At 36.9% G+C, this 23,257-nt stretch overlaps 1 protein-coding gene across 2 annotated transcripts in view; it reads left to right on the forward strand.

Moving 5' to 3' along the window:
- Positions 1-23,257, forward strand: part of GRID2 (glutamate ionotropic receptor delta type subunit 2) — a 745,311-nt gene that overhangs the window by 148,466 nt on the left and 573,588 nt on the right. For both annotated transcript variants that reach the window (XM_075149577.1, XM_075149578.1), the window contains exon 2: positions 5,059-5,214. In XM_075149577.1, the coding sequence (XP_075005678.1) occupies positions 5,059-5,214 (156 nt within the window). The remainder of the gene's footprint in view (positions 1-5,058; positions 5,215-23,257) is intronic.

Genomic DNA, 23,257 nt, shown 5'->3' on the forward strand with positions numbered 1-23,257 from the left:
GGTATTTATCTGGATGGATTCTATAAAAATTTTCCCAACCAGACACTCATATGGCCTAGAAATAATATGGGATTTTATTCTACAGAATCTCAGGATCTCAAATATCCGACTCATTGATTTAAGCCCCAAGAAATTAATGTCTCCTAACCTAATTTCTTATAGGGGAGCTAGACCTGTGGCGATGCACTCATAGCCCTGCAGGACATCTCAGATGAGGTTTGCCATGAGGACTCAAAACTCCCAGCTTCCAGTTCTGAGTGTTAACAGCATGGCCATCCTTCTCCCAGCAGCTGTGTTAAGTTTCTCATTCAGAATAATAATGTAATAACAGCAGTTGAGAAAATACAGTGGAATTGGATTCATACACTGCAACAGACTGGCAATGTTGGTGGGACAAAGAATTTTCATAGAATCAGCAGCTGCTGAGAATGTCTCAAAAAGTTACTGTATTTTATATTTCCTCTTTTTTCTTCCTTTTCTCTCCAAACATTCCTGGGCTTATGAACTAGTAAATTATTGGGTAATGTGTATATTGCTTTTATTGGTGAGGTACGTGTGTGCAATGTTATAAAGTGAAAATCAAACTTAGTGCTGAAATTGAACTGTGACCTCAGTTCACAATGGCATTTAATCTGTGTACTCCCCTTCCTCTTTGAAACGAGGTACTTAATTTCCTGAGACTAGTATGGGCCACTGACGTCCAGAAATGTCATTCTTTCATAGATAATAAAATTATAATACTTGAAAACACTGCAAGCAGTGGACTTCATCCTTTTTTAGTCAATAGAAAGATGAACATTGGTTTAAATCTCTTCACACTTCATCCTTGCAGTCATGACACATTTCTCTCCCATTTTTACATTTTCTGGGCTGATTCCAGTAGACTGCACAAATTACTCTAGAAATAGCTGATAAGATGTAATTTGGATTATATTTTTATGTGTATGGGTCAGTAGGACAAGTGATGTTTGAAAAGCCTTTCTAATGATGTCATTGGTACTTGGTGAACTTATTGAGCATTTGTATGATTTGGTCTATATTCATTTAAATTGACAGATTTCTGGTGACATGGTCGAGTGCGAATGAGATAGTTAAACACAAAGAAGCCTCTTGCTAAGCTACAGGACATTATTGATGTGCTGAGGGTTTTTAAAAAGCCAGGAGAGAATTACATTTGTGCTGTCCTCATCCAGATTCTGAAATAAAGCTGAAAGTAATGACATGTTAATAAAACGGGGGGGGGGAAACTGGTGCAAAGTAGTTGCTGTGTCAGCATGTCAGCTCCTGATGCAATCATGGGAATACTCCTTGAGTATAGTTAGAAATGACATGTTTAGTGTGAGGCCTGTTTTAGCTGAGGTGAGCAGTGGCAGTGGAAGAGAAACGAACAGCATCAACTTTTATATAATTTTGAAGACTTTTTCCCTTTGTAAATAGTTTCTATTTTCTAAAGAGCAAGTGTCTTACAGTATCTGTAGGAATAATTTGCTTTTTCTCCTCAGCTGTTCGTTACTTTCTGTAACAATTTTTCCTATAACTGAAAGGGTTCATTTTCGACACATATTCCAAATAAGTTTGCGGTCATTCCGGTTCTCTTGTTTTGCAGCTGTACGTGAGGAAGTGAGAGAGCATGTAGCTCTCACTACAGAAGTAATTTTAAAGTGTGATACCCTTTATGTGTTCATTCGGGTTGTTTGTTTTTTTGATTTGGTTAAAAGACTATATTTGAAAGAATAAACATCAAAACTTCAGTGTGATTTCAGACCTCAGCAAGGAAAGAAAATCATACCTAATAGAAAAGTAGTAGGGCTGCATTTCGACCTAGCTCTAAAATTTTGATAGATCTGTTTTACATCAGAAAATTCACTCCTGTCAAGCAGAGCATGATTCCTGAAACCACAGGAAAAGGAAAATATTCCAGCAATGTTAGCACAATCAAAAAAATGCCTTTTACCTTTTTATTGAAAAGACTTTTCTTTTAGAAAACGAACAAAAATTATAACCCCCTCACCTGTGTAATGTAGAGAGATATATAGACACATGGAATATAGTTGAAATAAAAACAGGGACCTAGAAATGTATATATGAGAGTAGGAACAACTTCAAAATGATTCAGGGTTTGGGGGGGGGGTGTTTGTTTGTTTTGGGGGTTTTTGTTTGTTTTGTTTTTTTTTTTTTTTAGTTCTCCAATTTTATTTGAAAACTTAAATTAAACTTTGAGAATCAATTATGAAATAAAATTTCTCTTATCACTGTTTGAAGTGTAATGCACGTGCTGCTGTGCACTGCCATCTCCTGAAACAAACAGTGTCATCTTTATTTATATCTCAAAAGGCTTTTTGTGTAGCTAAGTTAGATACGCGAGTGAATAAGGCCTTAGTTTCTGGCGGAAGACAATCTAATTCCTGCTAGGATGCTCAGGTGGGAACTATGGTTACAATTTTTTTTGCAATTCACCTGTATATTTATTTGTTTTACTTATGGAGATACTCCTACACTAGAGCATGGGTAATGTCTTGTTTCTGTGAGGTAGCTTGTTCAAAATGTCAAATATAGTAGTGGTTAGAGGAGAAATTTTGAAATTTGCATCTGATACATGGAGCCGTGAATGAAATAAGCAGTGGTCAGAGCAAAACTGGAGCAATTGTACTACAGTGAAAAAGAGCATCGTTTGTGAAGGCTGCATGGGGTTTCATCTAATCTGGTTCCTTATACGTGTAGATGCTGTCAGAGGTGGGATTTTTATCAGACTGAGAAATGGGAGAAAAACCATAGGAGTTTATTAGGGATATCTGTGTGTGAAAGAAACAAGAAAGATTCTCAAGGAGGTTCCTCTGTTGAGAAGCTTGATGATGGACTGGTGAATGCACTGTCGTGGGAGCAGTTCTCTGCTGCCCAGTGGAAGGGCTATGGACTGAAGGGGATTTTTGTGATGGCACATGCAAAAGAAACACTAGATAACTTGGATTTTCTGCAACCTTTACTCAATAAATGACCTGGATTACTTTGGGGACAAAGCCAGGCTTAAGATGACATTTCCCAGCTGTAGAATAAGAAGCCGTACTCCGCAGTGTTGGCTCGAAGGTCTTTGTTTTGCCATGCTGTTCTGCAATACAGTCAACTGCTGTCATGTGCGTGTTCACTTCCTTCCAGTGTGGCAGAATTACTCTGTAGGGTCAGAATATGACTAATAACTATCATTATTTTCCAACTTTTTTTTTTGCTTCTTAATGTTAACCTTGTTACTTAGTAGCTGTGTGAAATTGTTCCATCAAATGTTTATTAACAATGTTTGCTGGACTGTGTCTTCATCATCAGTATAGGTGTATCCTCAAAATGAAGCATGTGTGGTTTTTGTTTGAACTTGTTCCACGAGGTTAGAAACAAACATGTTTTAAGATATATCATTGGACAAAGTCTTTGGTACACTTAAATGCTACCTGGATATACAAATAGTCATCTTTGTGGAGAAGACATGGTTTGCAGCATCTTGCATACCAAGCGTATTCTCAGCCATGTGCCATTTATGGAGATAAATAAAACAAGGGAAATAGAAATGAGGGCAAGGGAGAAAATGAACATTTTCAGCTGAGATTTGCACAGAGATGACAGGGGAATGAGGTGGAGAGGTAAAGAACAGCTGTTCCAGATGGCAGCAGCTTCAGGAGGGAAAACGCTGGAGTCAAAGCGGTCAGATTGTAGGAAGGGATGACGGTCATGTAGGATGAGTGGTGCTGGCAGGGAGATGAGTGTTGGAGGTCAGTGGGAAAAACACGATAAACGCTGTGTATGAAGTTTATTTCTCTTAAAGTAGCCATTTCCTGTAAATGAATCTTTTTCAGTTCTTTTCAGCACTGATTGCAGGTATTTACCTGAAATCATCAGTGATCAGCATTTTCTATTATCTTTGGCTGCCTCGCCACTTACACTGCCTTAGTTGAGTTTTGTATTGACAACAGACAGTCAAGAGTAAATAAACCTGAAAACTGAAGAAATTTCATTAAGATTAAATACAGTTTTCAAAAGTCTGTTTTTGAAACATCCTTTCTGTCTCTTTAATCTACTGCCTGGAAATGAAAGCTTTAAAGGTGCTTGAAAATCTAACAGCCTTGATTTGAGGGTTTTAAACTATATAGCATTCCTCATAGGACTATAACAGTGTAATCTGAGCCATCTCTGCATAACTAGTTCATACAAGAAGCAAATGTAAAATAATGGAAAATTAGTGATGCTAAAAGTGACACTATAGTTTAAAGAAAGCAAAAAAAGCTAAAACCTCTGGTTAGCCTTGGAAATCTTTTTCAATACACCTGAAGAATTGGCTGTGCTAGGGTTGGACAACCCTCACTCTGCCAACTCCTCCCGAGTTTAATGGTTTCCTGTTTACGATACTCTGCTTGAACGTTTTGGGGAAAAAAGGCAGAACTTTCGTCAGATTTATAAAGGCAGATATTATTTTAATTAACCGCTTAAAATTAATTTACTGATTTCAAGAGTCAGACAGTTAGCTGGAGTGGTTGTTTTACAACCAATAGGAATTAGACCTGAAATAGTTTATATCAGCTGCTGACCTGTCTGTTGATCATGGTTGTCAATTCTAACTCATTTTGCCAGTGCTGCTACCATTTTAGGCTTATTCTCACCTCATTTGAACTTTATATTTAATTGTCACTAGTCATGATGTTAAATATATATCCTAGCCCGTTGCAGTCATTCAATGTGTTTAATGGCACCTTTGGAAAGGTAATTAGTTCTTATTTCTTGGCCATGTTCCCATACAGATAATTTGTTTGGTGCTCAACTAGATTTCCCCAATATTTCTAGCCAGAATCAATGCTTCTCCTCAATTTATATCTTAAATTATGTCAAAATGTAGAAATTCTGTATATTGTGAAGTAGCTTCTGGGCTGTGTGTTGAGAGAACTGCTCTTCAGGAGTGAGCGAAAGGATGATGTTACAGCATAAAATGTCTTAAGTGTTTATTATTAATGCTTTGGGATACTGCAGGTGAAAGCTGCAATGTGATTTTTGTTCTTTTTTTTTTTCCTCCCCCCCCAGGGGCAATTTTTGATGAATCTGCCAAAAAAGATGAGGAAGTTTTTCGAATGGCAGTTGCTGATCTCAACCAGAATGATGAAATCTTACAAACGGAGAAAATCACGTGCTCAGTGACATTTGTGGATGGCAACAATCCGTTTCAGGCGGTTCAAGAAGGTAGGACATCTAAACAGATTTCCTGCTGTGGTTTCTGCAGAGACATGCAAAATACTACCCTGATAGCTTCCTAGCTTTATGAGAAATCTGTAATTTTTGTTGGCTTCTTTTTACATAGAATATCAAATATTGCATTTAATTTTGGATTTAGCTGCTATGGTTTGTGTTGGTCTAGTGACTTCAAGTTATAAACTTAGCTTTTAATCCGTTTTGTAAGTAAAGGCTCGTGAAAAATGGTAGAGAAGTCAGACACAGTTTGCCTACATCTTCCCTCTTCTGCAGGCTGTTTGAAGTTATTGTCAAACCAATAGTCCTTACTTTGACTTCTTAATACTACTTTTTGGTTAATTTCATGCAACTAAGACCACTTAGTTGGAAAATACAGGTTGTTGTGTGGATAACCTTGTCAGCTCATACACCTGAAAAAGTTACCTATTTTATAGGAGGGATTAGAGATAACCTGATGACTCAGAAAGCCACTTGTGTCCAATATGAGTTTGCACTCAGTCCGTCCTTTGTCATTCCCCAATTATTGGACAAGAGATGAGGATGATGCTTTGGGCTCCAGTGATAGCGGTAGGATGATAACAGGACTCAATATTTGAAATCCCTCTGAGCTGGATTAGTAAATCGCTGGTGTGACTGAGCAGTTGTCGGGAAAGACAGCTATATGAAGTCTTAAGAAATATGGATTCAAATTTGTTTCCTAAGCATTCGTTATTTCTTTGCTGTTCTGCCACAATAACTTCTGTCTGAGACGCAGATGATGTTTATTGTAGGTATATTATTAAACTTTTCTTAACAACAAAAAAAAAATTGATGACTTTCTATATCCTTATTGGATCTGTATTGACACTGGAGGTGGAACTTGAGATTTAAGCAGCAAACTTCCGAAGTGTTGCTCCGATACTTGTGAATTCAAAGGTCAATACCTGTTTGGCTTCAATGCACTATTGACAGGGCAATATTAATGAAAAGGTCTTTAATACTTATATGACAATTTTTTATCAGTGGCATTCTTAATTTTTGAGAATTTAGGATTTTTTTTGTTTTGTTACATTTTACAAGTGGATAGACTTGTATAATGAGAAGCGTTACAGTCTGGGTTTGATAAGGCTGAGGCAGAAAAAGAAGTGATTTTGAAAGTATTCTAATCAGAATCAATTAAATCTATTGCAATCTGAAAAGGCCAACATAAAAACTGAAGCTATCGGATACTTTTAGAATCTAGAGGGGGTAAGTGGGGTCAATCTTTTTTAGATACTTTCCGCACTGTTAGTATTTAAGATTTTTTTCCAATTCATCCAGGACGGGTAATGTTAGCTGGTGCTCTGTGATTAACATTGATTAACACTGAAACTTAGCAATTAATTTCCTTTATCATTGTTAGAGCAGTTGCAAACTATGTCACAGAACGATGTTTTAAGCAACTTATTTATTTCTAACCTAAAGAAAGTAGGAGTGTCTAGTAAAGTAGAACATTCCAAAGGAGTTAATGACCTGATATTTCAATATTCAATTACTTATTTTTTGCAAAAGTTACATTTATCATTTTTGAAAATATCTTGGTATAGTCAATATTTGAAATGTGAATGGAGTAGATTTGACATAAATTTTATTACCATGTGTTGCAGGGGAAAACGGCTGTTGTGATACTGATGAATTCAAGAAAGTATTTGCCAGTAAAAATTGTTTCTTGTAAATGCGTGGTCAAATACAGCTACATGGCTAGCAAAGCTTCATATTCACTATCTTTTAAGTACTCTGTGTTTTGTTTGGCAAAATTTGAGTGAAGAACAAAGGTTGCATCTCTTGCATGCATCTATCTCTGAAATTTTGCTTGTTGAACTATTTTACCACAGTTAATGTGTTTTCTTTTATTTTGTTTTAACTGAATATAGGCTGAATATAAGCTGCACTGTAATATTTCTATTACTTTGCACCAGTTTCCTCCCTTTCTCCTTTCTTCCACATCTTTATATCACTTGCCCCCTGTTCTTAATTGGATTTCTTACAAGCATTAGTAGCAGGGAAGGGAACGTCTGTAACTGTTGCCACATATTTCATAGTTTATCCCTTGGAAAAGCACTTAGCCACAATGCACTATACTAAACACCAGAAAAAGATAATTTAAACACTCAGACTATTTCTGTATTCCATTTGTAAAAGAAATACTAGAATGAGGCTAAATCTCATGTTTTTAAATGTGTATGGCATTCGGTATGCCTAAACTTGCCGTTTCCATGCCAGCATGACCTTTTCCTTGGAAGCATAACAACACTAATATGAGTCTGAGGTACCGTAGCCTCTCCTTTGAAGTAGAGCTTAATGTGCAAAATTTATATTATTTATTTATTATTATATTCTACTGTTTACTTATTTATATTATGTTTTTGTATAAACTGCTTGAAGTTTGCTTTGTTTTAGTTCGCAATGTCTGGGTTTTTCATGGTTTTGACTTTTTTTCATCTTGTCTAAACTACAGAATAACCTTAAAAAAAAAGAGCTTTTAATGTTTGGTAAAATGTTAATGTAAAGCATTAGAGCCATAATAATAACTTAAAATTGGTCTAATATGCCCCTTTTAGTGAATACCAAAAGTTCTTAAAAAACTTGAATAGGATTTTGAATTTCAAAAAATGATAAGTTATGAGCAAAGATCTGATAAAACAAGAGATTAGGTACAGAGAAGGTATTTACAAATTTATTTTTCATAATGATCCAGTAATGGACAGCATGTATTAAGTTCTACCTTTTATTTTATTTTATTAGCAAAATTAGCAAGTAACTCCCAACAATGTAAACAGGAACACTCAGATACTTAATACTGATTTTGGGATGTAAAGATAATTAATTTGAGAGGATCGGCTGCTGTGCATTCTTGCTGTTCTTCCCTCTGAATCTGTTTTCATAAATTATTATGGTGCCCTGAAATGTCTTCCATTTGTACCTTAGGGCATCTCATTAACAGTTCTGATTGAAGCGATGAGACTGTATTGCAAAGCTGAGTGGTTTTATGCTAGAAGAGCTGTGAATGACATGCCCCATAATATCATTGGAAGTGCCCTCAGGGACCATTTATAGGCATGTTGTAGTGCACGGAAATAGGAGGTGAAACTGAGTTTCTTTAAGTTAGGGAAATTTTTCTCCCCTTTGGTATACGCTCTGTCAGAGAGGGCCAACAGCGAGTGTGATGCATCTGGTTTACTGTGCGACTCATGTTTGCATGTCGACATCGTAGGGTGGCATGGGCACCCATCAGGATGGGATGAGGTTGGAGTTGCCCTGCAAGGGGGGAGGCAAGTCCAGGGCAAGCCTGACTGGTAGGTTGGGGTGAGGGACCAATGAGGTGCATCACCAAGTGTGCATAGCTCCAGTCTGATGGGTGCAGGGGAGAGTTTGCAGAGGAAGAAAGTGGCTGAGAAGGGTGGCTGAGGCATGTAGATGGTGCATCCCATGCCCTCGCAGCAGCTGCAGCCCAGTCACTGAGACGTGTCACAGTGACATGCACCTGAGGAAATGTCCAACACAGCATGTTCTTTCCTCTCTTCCTTTCTTTCTTCCATACAAAATACTTCACAATACTTATAATATTCTTTTATGTGATGTCTCGAAATATTTTTGTGCTTGTGTGATTGAGAGAGGAAGAATATTGTGGCTGGCTTTTTTATGCTGTGCCCATGTCGAGTGCTACAAAGGGAAAGCAGGAATTTAAGTTTCCTTTGTATAGACAATGAAAGAAGTAGGGATAGTTGGTTTTTGCATGGCAGCAAGTTGGTATTCTAGCACTACGAAACGAGGAATTTTTATGCTAGATCCATACTAGTGGCAATAATATTAGCGTAAATTTTACTTCCTTTCTTATGTGACTTCAATTTACAGCAGAATTTAAATAGGGGTAGGATAGGCCTTCAAAAGGTTTTGAGTTCTACAATATACTTAAATTGTAACTATTTTTGAAGAGAGTCATGTTTCTATATTTCTTTTTAATGGACTGGGTTTTTTTTTCTTTCACTGGGAAATGTGGTCGAAATAAATACATCGCTTCTTTCTTGTTTGTCAGAAAATCATTGTGTTCTCTTATCTTTCTCTTACTTTTATTATTCTTGTGCTTACTTCAATACACTAATAATTAAAGTCTAAATTTTATGGTTCAAAGCCTGCTCTTTCCTCCAATCCTTAATTTCTCATTAATAATATGATCATATGGTTGCTGGATGGCTAATGTGAAATATGCAATAGCCTGTGCATTTTTGTGGAATTCGCTGCAGGTAGGCAGATCACTAAATATCTGTTTCAATCCACTGCTAATGATTCTCTAAACCCTCCTTGTCTTCTAAACATTTTCCACAAAGCCGTATTCTTGCAATACTGATTTACTTATATTTGAGGGAAGGTGTTTTCCATTGATGCAGGTATTACTGTCTGCCATAATTCCTATCCCAAGGCAAGTGGAGGGAGGGCGGGCTTTGGTAACTTGAACCAGAGCTCACACTTTGGCTCGTGCTGATCTGCCCCCGTGGGCAGCACAGTTTCTGTGCCCCCATACTGCCATTTCCACTTGCACGCGAAGAGTTACAGAGCAAACTCTGCAGGAGTTTGCAGTGCTTGAGGCATCCGCAGCATCTGAAGGGTTGTCAGAGCTCGGCAGGACCCACGTCCAAAGATGTGTAGGGTCCTTGGAGATCCATTGCCAATATTTTAAACCTCATGGCAAACATTTTCTTTTATTTGGTGCTGATTTTTTTTTATCCTGCTCCTTTCTCCTACCTTCTTTTTTGACTATATAATGTTTTACCTATCTTAAATAATATCTCTATAGTAATCCAATGTTTTCTTCTATAGGCTACGTATAATGCATGACCAATAGATTTGACTGATGCTGTTTGAAATCCACTTTGTTTGACAAGTTTTCATATTGCAATCATTTATATGTGGGGTTTTTTCTTTTTTTAAACCCACCTTTTTGTCATTCAGGTTAGTCACCAGGGTATGCTTACAGACACCAACTCAAGCTTTCGTAATGGCTTTTGAAAGCTTATTGTGATCAGTGAAGTAAATAAGGCAGTGAGTCATAACTAAATGGGATTCAGCTGTAAAGTAACAGAGGTTTGTAGGACAGCAATATATATGAAGGTCACATGCAGGATTTTATTCAAGCAAAGTTTTTTGGTCAGAAATTACGGCCCAATGGATACATCTGCTTTGGCCTTTGGGACTAGATTAATGTAATAAGATTGTCCTTTCCCGTTTCTCTGATTGCTGTAGAAACCTGTTTAAATCCACAGATTTCATAGACTGCTAAACTTTCTTTCATTTTGTGTCACTTATTTCTTCAAATTTTTCAGCCTTCCTTGTGCTGTTTATTAACAAGTACATGTTCAGTTTGAGATTAAACCTTTACAGAGTTGCACTTCTTCACTACCTTTCCATTTCATTCCAGGTTTGCTTTCTTATTTCCCAATAAAATTGATTTTGATGTGAAATTATATTACTAATACTGAGGAGGAAAAAAATCATTTTCAGCTAGGATTTGAACTATAAAAAATTAAGGGAGAAGAAGAGGAGAAGCATTTCAATAGTGATATAAAACTCCATTGTAAAATCAGAAACTGTCCGAAATGTTTGCAATTGCAAATTGCTTGTATCATCAGTACTTCAGAAAATATGGCAAAAAATCTTTTGAATTTCCTATCCTCTGTGCATCCACATAATGTACCAGCAGCAGTGGCACAGAGTCCTGTTCTCAAAGTGCTGGGTGAGAAGCCTGGTACTCTTACACAGGCTTTGTTCTCATTTTAATCCTGCTAACTCCACAAAATCAATGAGATCTCCAATTTGCATAAATGTGCCATGGGAGTCCAAATGTTGGCAGCTTAAGAAAAAAGATTTTACAACATTCATGATAACATCATGACAGTTGGGAAGACAGTGGTTGCATGGGAGAAGATGGGGAAGAGTGAGTATTAACTGAACTAGAAAAGGGACACGTAATAGAGGCTTAGTTTAGGAGGAGCAGGATGCATATTTAACACATTTTCAGCAACAATTTCAAAGCTATTGTGACCTTCCCTTGCCTAGAAGTAGTCTACCCAGAGCATACTGCAAACTGTAAAAGAGGATCAGATTTATTTTGAGTAAGGCCTCATAGTGTTACAGCAGTTACAGCAATTGCAAGACTTCCACCTCTCTCCAGTCTTTGAATTTTGGGCTCCGATGTTTTCCAGTTCCTAATTCTTTCTGTAGTAATGTTTTCTCCAACTGCAAGACAGCTTCCATTATCTTTGTTTCCAGTTTGAAAGCAAACTCTGGCAGCTGTAAACTGCACTAGACTTTCAGATACTTGAAGATAAAAAAAATCCTTTATCTTCAGCTCCAAAAAATCCCCCCCCAAATCCAAATAAATTAAAAAAAAAAATTTAAAAAATCAGTCCATCAAGAATGGATTTCTCCAGGGTGGCTTAAGCAGTGTGAGAAACACAGTTTGAGGAAAAGAGGTGCAAACCTCAGCAATCCTTAGTATTCGCAGATGGCAAATCTAAAAAATTTAAACTACAGATATTAATGCGGTTGAAGAGCCTTTTCTGAAGTATGCTTTCCAAATCGTTGAGCCAAAGGGGGAAAGAGGCTTTCTACAGTGCAGGCTAGGGCAAGATCCTGCCATCTTGTGTTATCCACGTTGTTACACAGAGTACCTAAAACCCACGGAATATACGCTTTATGAGTGCTGTGTGTCTTTGTTGTGGTTTAAGGAAAGAATATTAGTGTTTCTATGGAAACCACTTTTCTTCAGGTGACCAGGAAACCCAGTAGCATCCCACTGGGCCGCATCACAGCATTCAGATGCAATGATACGGCTGGAGGTATTTACGTAGGACCACACATCAAACCAAGGACTAGTGTTTCAGAGTTTGCATTACCTACCCCACTACCTTTCTGCAGTCTTTTTTTCCTTCCGCTTTCTCATGACTTTAAAACAGCAGGAGTGATTTTCCTAACAGTGATGCCATTTGCCGTTGCCAGTTGCCAAAGTTTGGCTCAACATTAATTTTTACCGCAGATTTTGACATTCCTATCAGAGCTTCCACTTTCAAATGACAGACAGGAATTTTAATAGGCTTGAAAGAATTTCCTTCCCAGGCTTTTGCTTAAAAAGCATATGACTGTGAGGTAGGCTATTAACCTCTTTACCTCTTTTAAAAAGGTGAATCAAATAAATGAACAAATAACTGGACAAGTGTGATGCCCTTTGGTGGTGGAGTGTAGGGTGAATTTTATCACATTACTATAGGAGTAGCTAGATAGGCTGATATTCTGCAGTGCTTACACTTTAAATCCAGATTGGATCATTTCTGATTTTGCAATGTGCATATTTCTGCTTGCGGTTCACAAGTGCCCAATATATTTTTCATACATTAAACACGGTACTTCAGTCTGCTGTGTTAATGTACTCTGACACACTGCTAGTGGTTTACTTTTAAAAGAGCTATACAAATTGTGATGTGATTAAATAATATCAGTAGTACATTTAAAAGTTTAAAGCCACTGTGCCTGAAGGCTTTTGGGGTATTTTAACGAACAGAAGTATAGAGACAAAACAAATGAGAGATGCTTCATCTTCCTAGATGCCAATTATTTAGCTAGCACCCTAGGCTATCAGTCCCCCAAAGTAATCTCCTTAAATAAGTAATGGACACCCTACCCGGATTTCCTCCCCGTCTTTTTGTGAAACAATGTCCACTAAAATCACTACAGCAGTCAATCATCACTGTCCGACCAGAAATGTATATTCCCAGACAAGCCTCACAGCCTGCAAGCTTGCAGCAGGTTGTGGTAACTACCAAGCAATAAACTGCTGCATTCAATTGTTTTCTGCTATACGGCGTCCTCTCGTAAAATAATGTTAATTTAGGATTTTGCTTTTGCTTTTCCTGAGTAAATTCTCTGAATTAACCAAAAGTCACGAAGTCTTTGTTTCATCTGACAGTTTAGGTACAAACATGTATCCAACTGCGTACAGATCCATATTTGCTGTATGCATCTATAATCTGTGTTTGTCTAAAAGTCAATGTAATTTATTAATTTTATTAATTAATAATTAATTGATTAATTTAATTCTCCCCTTTGAGCCTTCCTTGCTCTTCTTCCTTCCTTTCTCAAATATATTTTGTTTCATTTACAAGCTTTTTTTGTTGTTGTTGTAATCCGTTAGCTCTTTGGGCACAGGCTGTATTCTTAAAGTACACTGTTTTGTATTTGAGGCAATTGGGTATTTATGTGATGCAAATAATTTTAAACATACTGCTCTCTCTCTATGTATATAATCAGAGACAAACTGTACTTTATGGAGGATAGTAGTGTTTTAAAATCTAATTCTGATAATGAGGAAATGAGCCATGACACTCTGGAGGTGAAGCCTGAAGTGAATTATGAAGGTCATTCTTTTAGGTGGGGAAATTAATTATATTTTAGCCGGTTCCCTGTTACTTAGACCCTTTATATTTTACACTACCGAGTAATTTTGACTAAATATCAATTTATGAAAAATTATCTGAGCAAAAGAGAGCAGTTACAAGGACAGATTTTGAAACTAGGCAGTGTTCTATTAAAACACTAATCATATCAGAAACCCATAACCTTTCATGTTATCTTTTTGAAAGCATGTCTGCTGTGGGATTTTAATGCTCTTTTTCTTTGACTGTTGATGTGTCTTTAGCTTCTGTGGTTATTGGCCCTTCTGAAATTTTTTTTCCTCCTTAAAATCCAATCTTTTGCAATTCTTCATTGTGTAGTATGAAAGAGTATTGAGGTAAGCCAAGCCACTCTGAAGGATGCAGCTGTTAAGCAGAGCACTCACAGGGGGAGATGCAACAGGTAGTGTTGATGGTAATCAGAAAACATTTACTCTGAGCCTGGAACAGACACGAGAGCCTTTGCAGAGCCTCTCATGTGCTGTTGACACACAAGAGGGAGTTTGAGATCTTTATGTAAGGGTATAAAGCACTAACGCATGGGACTTAAATTCATGTGGAAATTAAGCACCTGCTTAAAGGCTTTCCTGAGCAGGGATATATACTTAAGCAATCCCAAGTCAGTGACTTAATTTTCTTTGGCAGCTGGTATCCATTATTCTGTTTACTTTAAGGGCATATTTTCTTCAGAAACTTGAAGATCTTAGCAGCATTTTTGCATCCTGCATCTCTGGTTGCCCGAATGACTGTGCCAGATGGCTGTAGCTCCTCTGCCATTGCTGGAAGCAGAAAATGTGGCTGCAGGTCATGGCTGTGCCCTGTGATATCTGGAAAAAAGTTTGAAATCACAACGAATCTTCCAGAGTGCCAGGCCGCAAAACACAGTTAAATAAGTAAAAGCCTACAGAGGTTTTGCTTCTGACACTATGTTTTATGACAAGAGGGTTATGATGTACTGGTCTCGGTCATCACAAAGTACCAGAGTGCTATACTCAGAAATTGCAGTTTCATGTTACAGGTAAACAATTTATGTTCATCTCATCCCTTCATGACCTGGTGCAGGAAAGGAAGCCAGCAAGCAGTTACTTTCTTTTTCAAAAATGTTATGTCTCTTTGGTACCAAATTGTGGCTCAGTGGCAAGCCTTGTGATAGCCAGTCCTTGCAAAGGGCAGAGGAAGGGAGTGTGATCCCCCCTTCCAGGTGCAGCCAGATGTTGGACCAGCTTTGCTGTAATGTTGGGCGCCAGAAGCTGAAAGCAGTCATTAATTGGTCAAATACAGAAGCAGCCAGCTGCCCTAAGAGAAGAGACTTTTGCATTTCTGAGATGCCATTTCAGTGAAAAGGGGTGCCAAAACTTCATTTTCTGAACAGAGAAGAGGAATGTTGGGAGAAGATGAAATCCATCTACCAGACTACCAGAAGGAGTTTAAAAAAAAAAAAAAATTACCTAGGTTATAACAGCTAACGTGCTCTCTAATGGGTGCAATTTGAAGTGTGAGGTGATGCAAAGAGATGGACTTGTCCAGACACCTGTAAAAAGGCGCAGTAGCTCTACTTGAAACATATGAAATTTGAGTTTCTTCCTGAAGTCTTTGCTAATCCTAATTCTCTGATAGAAAAAAGGAAAAGGGAGTAAATGAGTATAGATGAAGGAAGAGGACAGCTTCCACTTTGTTTTCTTGCCTTTCCAATATTTTCTATCTTTTTTTGTGTATTTTTCATTTAATTTGGCACTGATGGGTCAAATGCTGAGCCAAAATCATACTCTTCTGTGTGCTTGGCTCATTGAGTTCCACACATTGGGGAAATTATTTCCTCTGATGAGAGGGAGAGAGAACCTGTGCAGCATAGCAACAAGTAGTACCTTTCCTAACTCAGTTGTGTTAGACAAACACAGCGACCTTGATTTAGAATAGTAGTAACTGCGTGTAAAAAAAACCTCTGGAAACACTAATTGAAGACAACGTTTTTAAGTAATTTTCTTTGCTGTGTTAGTTCATCTATGGTATTAAAAGATGTACTGTTCTACCTTATCTTCATCTTGAAAAAAAATTAACTATTCAGAAAAGCATTTTTCTGTATTCCAGGAAGCAAGACTTTTCTTTGTAGTCTTTGCTAGTAACAACAACTTCCTTCCTAATAGGCAAATTGTATCTTTCAATACCAGATAACAGCCTTATATTGATAGTTCACAGGAATTCTGTAGTTGGAGCATTTTTTTCATTGACTTACATTATTTGGAGGATTAACCTTTTAAAAGAAGGTCGTCATCCAGGGAAGCCCTGTGCATAGTTATTGCTTGGCCCTATGAGTCACACTCAAGTCACAATTTTTTAAGCATAAAACATACTTCTTTTTCAATATTTGTCAACTTCTTTTTTGAAGAGCCTTGGAGGAAATCAATATTTTGTTGTTTATATTATGTTGTTTATATTGCAATACACTATGAAGAATTTCTGTAACACTGTTTTGTTTCTTTCTCTCTGCATGGGAACCCTTGACCCTCATCAATTCATACCTGAAAATGTATTATTAAAGTTCATTGTGAAGGGTTTTTTTGCATCAGAAGGGAGGATAAGCAGTCATAATTCATGTAAAGTGCTACTTAAACCTTCTGCCAGCTGAGCCTTTAGGTCAGTAAGGCTTGCTTGAGGTAGGTTCTGATTCTTCGCAGACAAAATGCCATCAAAAATAATTTGACAGGTTGCGATGTGTTACGTAGCATCAAAATTCTTTGAGAATTTGTTTCCACATATAAAAAGCAGTTGTGGATGTAATAAAGGGGGCTGGGTATCACTAGTCTCCATTACTCCTTCTTTCAATAAACTTAGCAAGAAAGGCAATGTGTTAAGATACTTGTTTTTAGCAAGTGCTGTAATCCTAAGACTTATTGGAATTTGAACAGAACTAGTTCCAAAGCTCAAATAACTTTCTTAAAATGAAATGTACCTGTTAAATGTATTTGACCATGCCAAGATCACATCTCAGGAATTTCTAACTCTGACTTCTATGTCAAGTCCCTAAACTAGGTTGATACATATAATAGATTTGCCAGTTCACATACATTTCTCCTCTCTCTTTGGGTGATTTTTCTGCTTTTCATTCATTTCATGAGCAATCTAACTTTATGGGAAAGTTAGAAGCTGCTATGAATCAGCAGATGCTGTTTTCTTATCCGAAACTGAAGAAATAATTTATTTTACAACATTTAAAAAAAAGCGAGTTCAAAACTGTCTGTGGATAAGTGATTTCACATTTGATTTGATAATGAAAAGCAGAATTGTGAGTAGCTTTTCTTCATGTGAATGCCTCTTGTATTGCTAAACTATAGTATCCTCCCCCACAATCAAATTCTTGAGAACTGCTTGAGCTTTTCTTTAAGGGATGACCATAACATAGCCACTCCTGTCCTCTTGCCCAGTTTATTCCTGTTGGTTATTTCTAGCTGGTCATTGGTTATTTCTGACAGTGCTTGTTTTTATCTGGCCAGTTTTTATGACATGAGTATACAAGAATCTAGAACAAAAGTACTGAACTTTAGCTGGCATTATGAAAGAATAAAAATTCCAGACTCTGAATTACCTCTGAAAATCAGTATGGTTACTCATGCTTGGAAGCGTCAGGCTCAGCAAATCTTTCTAATAATTTCAGTGAGATCAGTTGTACAATAGCAAGTTGGAAAATACTATGTGTAAAAAAAATCCTTGGACTCAACAGTGTGTCTGTTTTGTTTTTATTTGAAGTTAAGGCTGAAAATGATAGAAACAAAATGGAATCAACGTAAGTTATCAGCTTACTGTAGTATTTTGGGTGTTTTGCAAAGCTTTCTCGCTGCATGAGATCTTGGTGGGTGCCACTCTTCAGTAGTATTTATTTCAGAGTTCAACTCAGATTCTTCACAATGCAAAAGAGTGTTCAATCTTAGTAAACATAGCTAAAATGTAGGAAATTTAAGAAAGGTCCGTCAAAAAGCAACAGAAGCAATGTAGCAAATGAGACAGATTGCCATCATATTTTTTTCAGAGAAGATTTCTTTCTCACAAATTGACAACCCGAACTGTCCCACTTATATATGGGGAAAGAGTGAGGAATGGTACAAAGTGAAAAATGTGAAAGTAACATTTAAAAATTTGTTAGTGCCTTTCCAAACATGCTTAATATCATACATGTTAGACTGCAGTGGTGTTAATGCTAGATATTTTGATAAACTATCCAAAGAGCAAATGCAAAAATTTCATGGTGGGTTTTTTAAAGCTTTCTAGAAGATGTAGAAGCAAAGTAGACAAAAATGTAAGCCAATAAAAATGGCTTGAAGTCTTCTTTCCTTGAAACCTCCTCAGATTTTGAACGTTACTGGTGATATGGAGCCACTTGGGAAGCAGTGCAGGATTCATTGCAAGACTCATATTACTTATATAAGAGGGTTTGTACATTTTTGGGAAACAAACATCCCAGCTGGAAGCAAGAGATTTTGAATGCAGTTTTTGGTGAGATCTCTGCATCACAGGAGATCTCTACTTGCTACTCAGCTACAGGATTAGAGAGTGAATGAAGGTTTTCTTATCTAGTAAATTATCAGTTTCTCCAGCTTTTCAAATTGCTCTGTTTCTTGAGGTGAATTAGGCTGGCCATTTTGATTTCAAAAGATAAGTGTAAATCTTTACACACATACTATTATTCAGACTTTGCAGAGTTGGAGAGCTTTAGAAGTACTGGGGTGTCTGCGTGTGGCTACTGAAAGGGTTAACAGACTTTTCATTTAAGTCAGGAGAGTTTAGTACTAAATAGTTTATCTCTCTTAAAGACTACAGAAAAGCTGGAAAAACACTCGTGCGTACAAAAAAATCTGTGCTATTTCTTTCTGTTTCTTTGTGGAACCTGAAGAAGAAAGGATTGCAGCCTCGGAGGGCCTCAGTTGTGATGCACAGAAGACTTGCGCAAAATTAACCAAATTTATTTCAACTGTAAATATTTATCAAGCAAGAGTAAATGATGTCATTCCAAAGTCTAAAATGCATTTGTGTATCTGCTTCTTTTGTAACAGGAAATGAAAGAAACCTTTAGAAAAATATGAAATGCACCTACTTGTCATGAATTGAATAATTTAAATCTAGTGTGACTGACTAATCCAAGATCTCTGTTTTCCTCTCAATTCTACTGAGGAGTCTCAAATTCTGTTAATAGAGTTGAAAAGCTATCTCCCATGGGGTTGGGTTATATCTTTTTACTTGGTGTATAGGTCACAGAAACAGATATATGAAGGGTTTAAGCCTAATTCTCTCGCTCTCACTTTCAAAATAGGAATTGAGTAGAAACCCATAACCTCTGTTGGAGTCTGCAGAAAGCCTAAACAGTGACATTGCAAGAAAGGAATGGGTCTGCATTTTTCAGCTAATACAAGGAATCTGAGGATAGTTCTTCAAATTAGTCATCTGTATAAATTCTTTGTATTTATACCTAGCAATGCATTAATGGAAAAAAGTACTGCAATTAGAAAAAAAAAAAAAAAAAAAAAAGAATAGTTTTAGGTAGAGATGTGTGTGGGTATGTACAGGATATTAATTTGTGATAAAATTCTTATAGTAACCAAGGGTACAAGAACATACATGATGTCATCTTAAAATGCATCAATAACCTTTTCCGTTAAACCTGTCGTTGTAGCAGCAATTTGAGCATTTGAAATAAACATTTCCTAAAGCTTTTACCTGGCATAAAAATTACTTGGCAGAAGTATCTGCCATGCAGGGTCATTACATCTGGCAGCTGGAATATATATCTAGAAAGAATAGATTGCATTTTTGGAAATATCAGATTTTTGGAAAAGTAAAATATCATTCCCACGTTGTATGTTACACATGAAAGTGAAATGATGAAAGTGAACTTTGAAATGTTTACCTGTTTTTGGTAGCTTGTCTATCAGCTCTCCTAAAGCTCACTCAAAGTCTGCAATCTGATTATTTCTTAGATTGTTTCTTTATCTCCATATTCATGTATTAAATTTAATAATAAGATTTCATATCTTGATTGTCACTATAGAATTATATAGAGCATAAGCATATAAGTGTAAACTTAAATGGTCTGTTTTATGAGGTTTACCTTTGCTGTTTCCAGGCTGCCTCTTGAAACTGTTGAACAAAGTTTTGTCTTTCTGTATACTGTGCTCTGGACTTAACCAAATTTGGAAGGAGCGCATGCTCCTTGGCTGGGTTCCCTATGGCAGACCTCTTCATTACAGATCTGCAGGGCTCTGGTCATATGGAGTAGTAACAAGAAATCTACAGTGGGCCAAAGTGGGATGAAGGTTACTTTGTACCCAGACAAATTTATTCGTGTTAAGCTAGGATATGAATTAAAAGGGGAGTAACTATTTCTGATTGAATCTTTTTGCGGTCTCTTCTAGTCTGCAGAGATTATTGGCTGTGAATGTCCACGAAGATATTCCCTTAAGAATAGCTATTTTGGAACAAATTTCCATGCAGGTAGAATCTAAAGTATTCAAATTTCAGACTACTTGAGACAAAGATTCATCATAAGGTGTAGGGGAAAAAACAAACAAACAAACAAAAACCTTACTGTTTAGGACACTTTCCTTTGGTTTTTTTGTGGCTTAATATTCTCGTGTGTGTAAACAGTTTATCTGGTTTGGAGAAGATGGAAGAAGAGGATCAAGAGGGAGCAGAAGAAAACTTCTTAGTGCTCCTGGAGGTGGAATTTTCCTATGTTTTGTTTTAGTGGTTTATTTGGCTCTCTACCTATAGAACATGAGGTTTTGCATAGCATTTAGTTTTCTGCAGAATAAGTAACTTGTATAAGATTTCATTACAGACAAACTGTCTTGTGATCTTACTAGGAGCTGCTCGAGGGACAATTGTCATTTCATGCAGTTTTACCTCTCGGGGTAAATAGCAGTTTATACAAAGCCTAATTTTGGAATTTTCTAAAATGTATTATAAAATACGTATTTTCCCATGAGTGTACCTGCACTGTATCTCAGCCTTATACAGTTATCAGACTGATTGATACCAATTGTAACCTGTCCTCTAATTCTTTATCACCTCCATAATTTTCCATTATTCTGTTTGTCATAGTTGATACCACACTGAGAAGCCTATAGTTATGAGGTCGCCCTCCTTCAGTATAGCAATAGTAACATTTTTAGTGTTGCAGAAAATCTCCACTATTTCAAGTTTCATTTTAAAATTTAGTACCAGCATATCAGCAATTATTTCCTCAGCTAACTTTTAGGATTCTTGGATTACAGACATTTAGCTTTACTGATTTGAAAACATTTCTCCTTGATGAATGAGATAGTTTCCAGAAAATTATGTAAACAGATACTGAAAATGCATCCTTTTATGAATAGTAGTGCTGTTTTTCCCTACTGTCTCTCTTTGCAGCAGTCAGCAGCCCAGCCTTCCTATCTGCTTACAGCATCAGTATTTGGGCTGTTTTGAAGGGCTATCTGCATTGTGTGATGATGATTCGTCAGAAGAAGCAAGGCTATGATAATGCAATGCAGATGTCCAAGTAGAAGAGAGAAATATTCCCCAGACTGAGCTAATACCACTTACCATTTGCAAGTTTTGGAGGCTCCTGAGTGTGCTATTTAGCACAATGCGTGTTGTTGGAGGCTGAGAAATCCAGGGATGGGGTAGAGGAGGTGTTTCAGAGGATGAAAATTGCTATCACTTGAAAGGCACCGTACCTGAGCAGCAAGGATTTGACATCCCTGAGCATCATGAATCTGTTCCATTCCCTTCACCCACTTCCTGTGACATCACGTTCTGATTGTTTTCAATAGCTGTACAAACAAATTAAATCTGTTTATTCCAACTAAAACTTTCAATACAGGATAGACAAGCCCAAGTTTATTGCCTGATTCACTTTTTGCTCCTTGCTCTGTGTTATTGCAAGAGGGCAAGAGAGCTTCATGTTTTATTCAGTTAATATAATGTATATTTAATTTGCATTTTTAATGTTTTCGAAGGTGAAGGATAACAACTTCAGCAGCGCTGAACATGGTAATTTAATTGGTTGTAGGGCAATTCTAAGATTCTCAAAAAAAGCTTCATTGGGAAATCTTGCAGAACATTAAACAAGCGTACCAGTCAAAAGCTCACCTGTATTAAACTGTCACCCTCATCCCACGAAGTAACAGGGAGTTACAACTGCGCAGCTGTCTCAGTGTTGCCTGTTCATTTCATTTCAAGTGTTTGCAGGAGGACAAACAAAATCTAAAGGGATGAATGGAAGCCATCAAGGCATGCTAAACACTGCTGAATGCTTCCTTTAATTTCTTTGTCACTAGAAATTGTTGAGGTTATAATTTTGAAGTTATTACTTGTGTACCTGAGAAATGGAGGAACAAAAAATGGCCCATATTAAAAGGGAGTATATAAAGAATGTGATAGTGAAATTTATGTCTCCTAATCCAATGTCTGCCTGCAGGATCGGGGCTTCTAAGACAGCAACTTTTACCTGTATGGATTGCATGTTATGAAAGATGCCACAAATAAGATGAGACAAATACACCCTGTGGCTAGTGTATGCCTTTTGCCACGTTGTTCCTGAGTTAAAGAGATGGGGACAACTCTATCAAGCAAAAGGATCTGCATTCTCCAAATTAGATGCTGAGGTGATAATATTTTCAACCAGCTAATAAATGTTCTGAAGTGCGAACTCAGATAGAAAAATCTCTTTAATCAAATTAAAGTAATTAAAGCTGGTGCAAAGAGGCTATTTATCTATAGTGTGTAATTGTACCGCTCACGTTTTATCAAGATGTGATTACCAAAATAGAGATCACTTAAAAAAGAAATTAGGTACTGTTTTTACAATATGTTTAGGTACTCTTTCTTCAATATGACTGAGTGCCCACTTTTTTGTACTACTTATAACATTGGTGGTAGATGGAAGCCTCTGTTTGCTTAAAAAGATGTATGTCAGCAAAGCTGTTGTCCTGGTTTCGAACTACATACTTACAGAGGCAATATATATGCTTTCCTCTTCCAAGCCTGCTTCTACATCTTCATTCCAATTTATAGTTCTAGACTAGCGCATAATACACGTCTTTTACTGTTTTCTTCTTTTCTATAAAGCTTCAATTCTTTTGAAGGGTCCCTGAAACGCAAGATTTCTTTTAGGTGAAGTTGAAAGTTACAACATGGATATGAAAATAGACAGTGTTTAAACCAAAATTTTTTACCTGAAGTGGCTGAATCTTCCAAGATTCCTCTCCTGCCTGTTCCTACAGTGATATTTCTTTATTATTTTTGTCCTTCTGGTATATTTTTTACCATGTGGAAACCAGAATTATGAATATACTCATTATTACTTACCTGAAGTTGACGAAGATGTTCTGTACAATGTGCAGGAGGTTGGCATTTTGTTCACTAACTTTCTCTTCATCAGGCATATTTTTAGGCTGCTTAACTCTGTAATGTATTTGACATAAGAATCGCCAAAAAAAAGGTGGGTGTATTGTGACTCACTGGATCAAATATCCTTGCACCTCCTACTGCCCCCTTGTACACACAGAATGGGTCAGGGGATGATTTCATTGAAAACACTG

The sequence above is a fragment of the Calonectris borealis genome, chromosome 4 (assembly GCF_964195595.1).
Source record: "Calonectris borealis chromosome 4, bCalBor7.hap1.2, whole genome shotgun sequence".
Classification (NCBI taxonomy): Eukaryota; Metazoa; Chordata; class Aves; order Procellariiformes; family Procellariidae; genus Calonectris; species Calonectris borealis.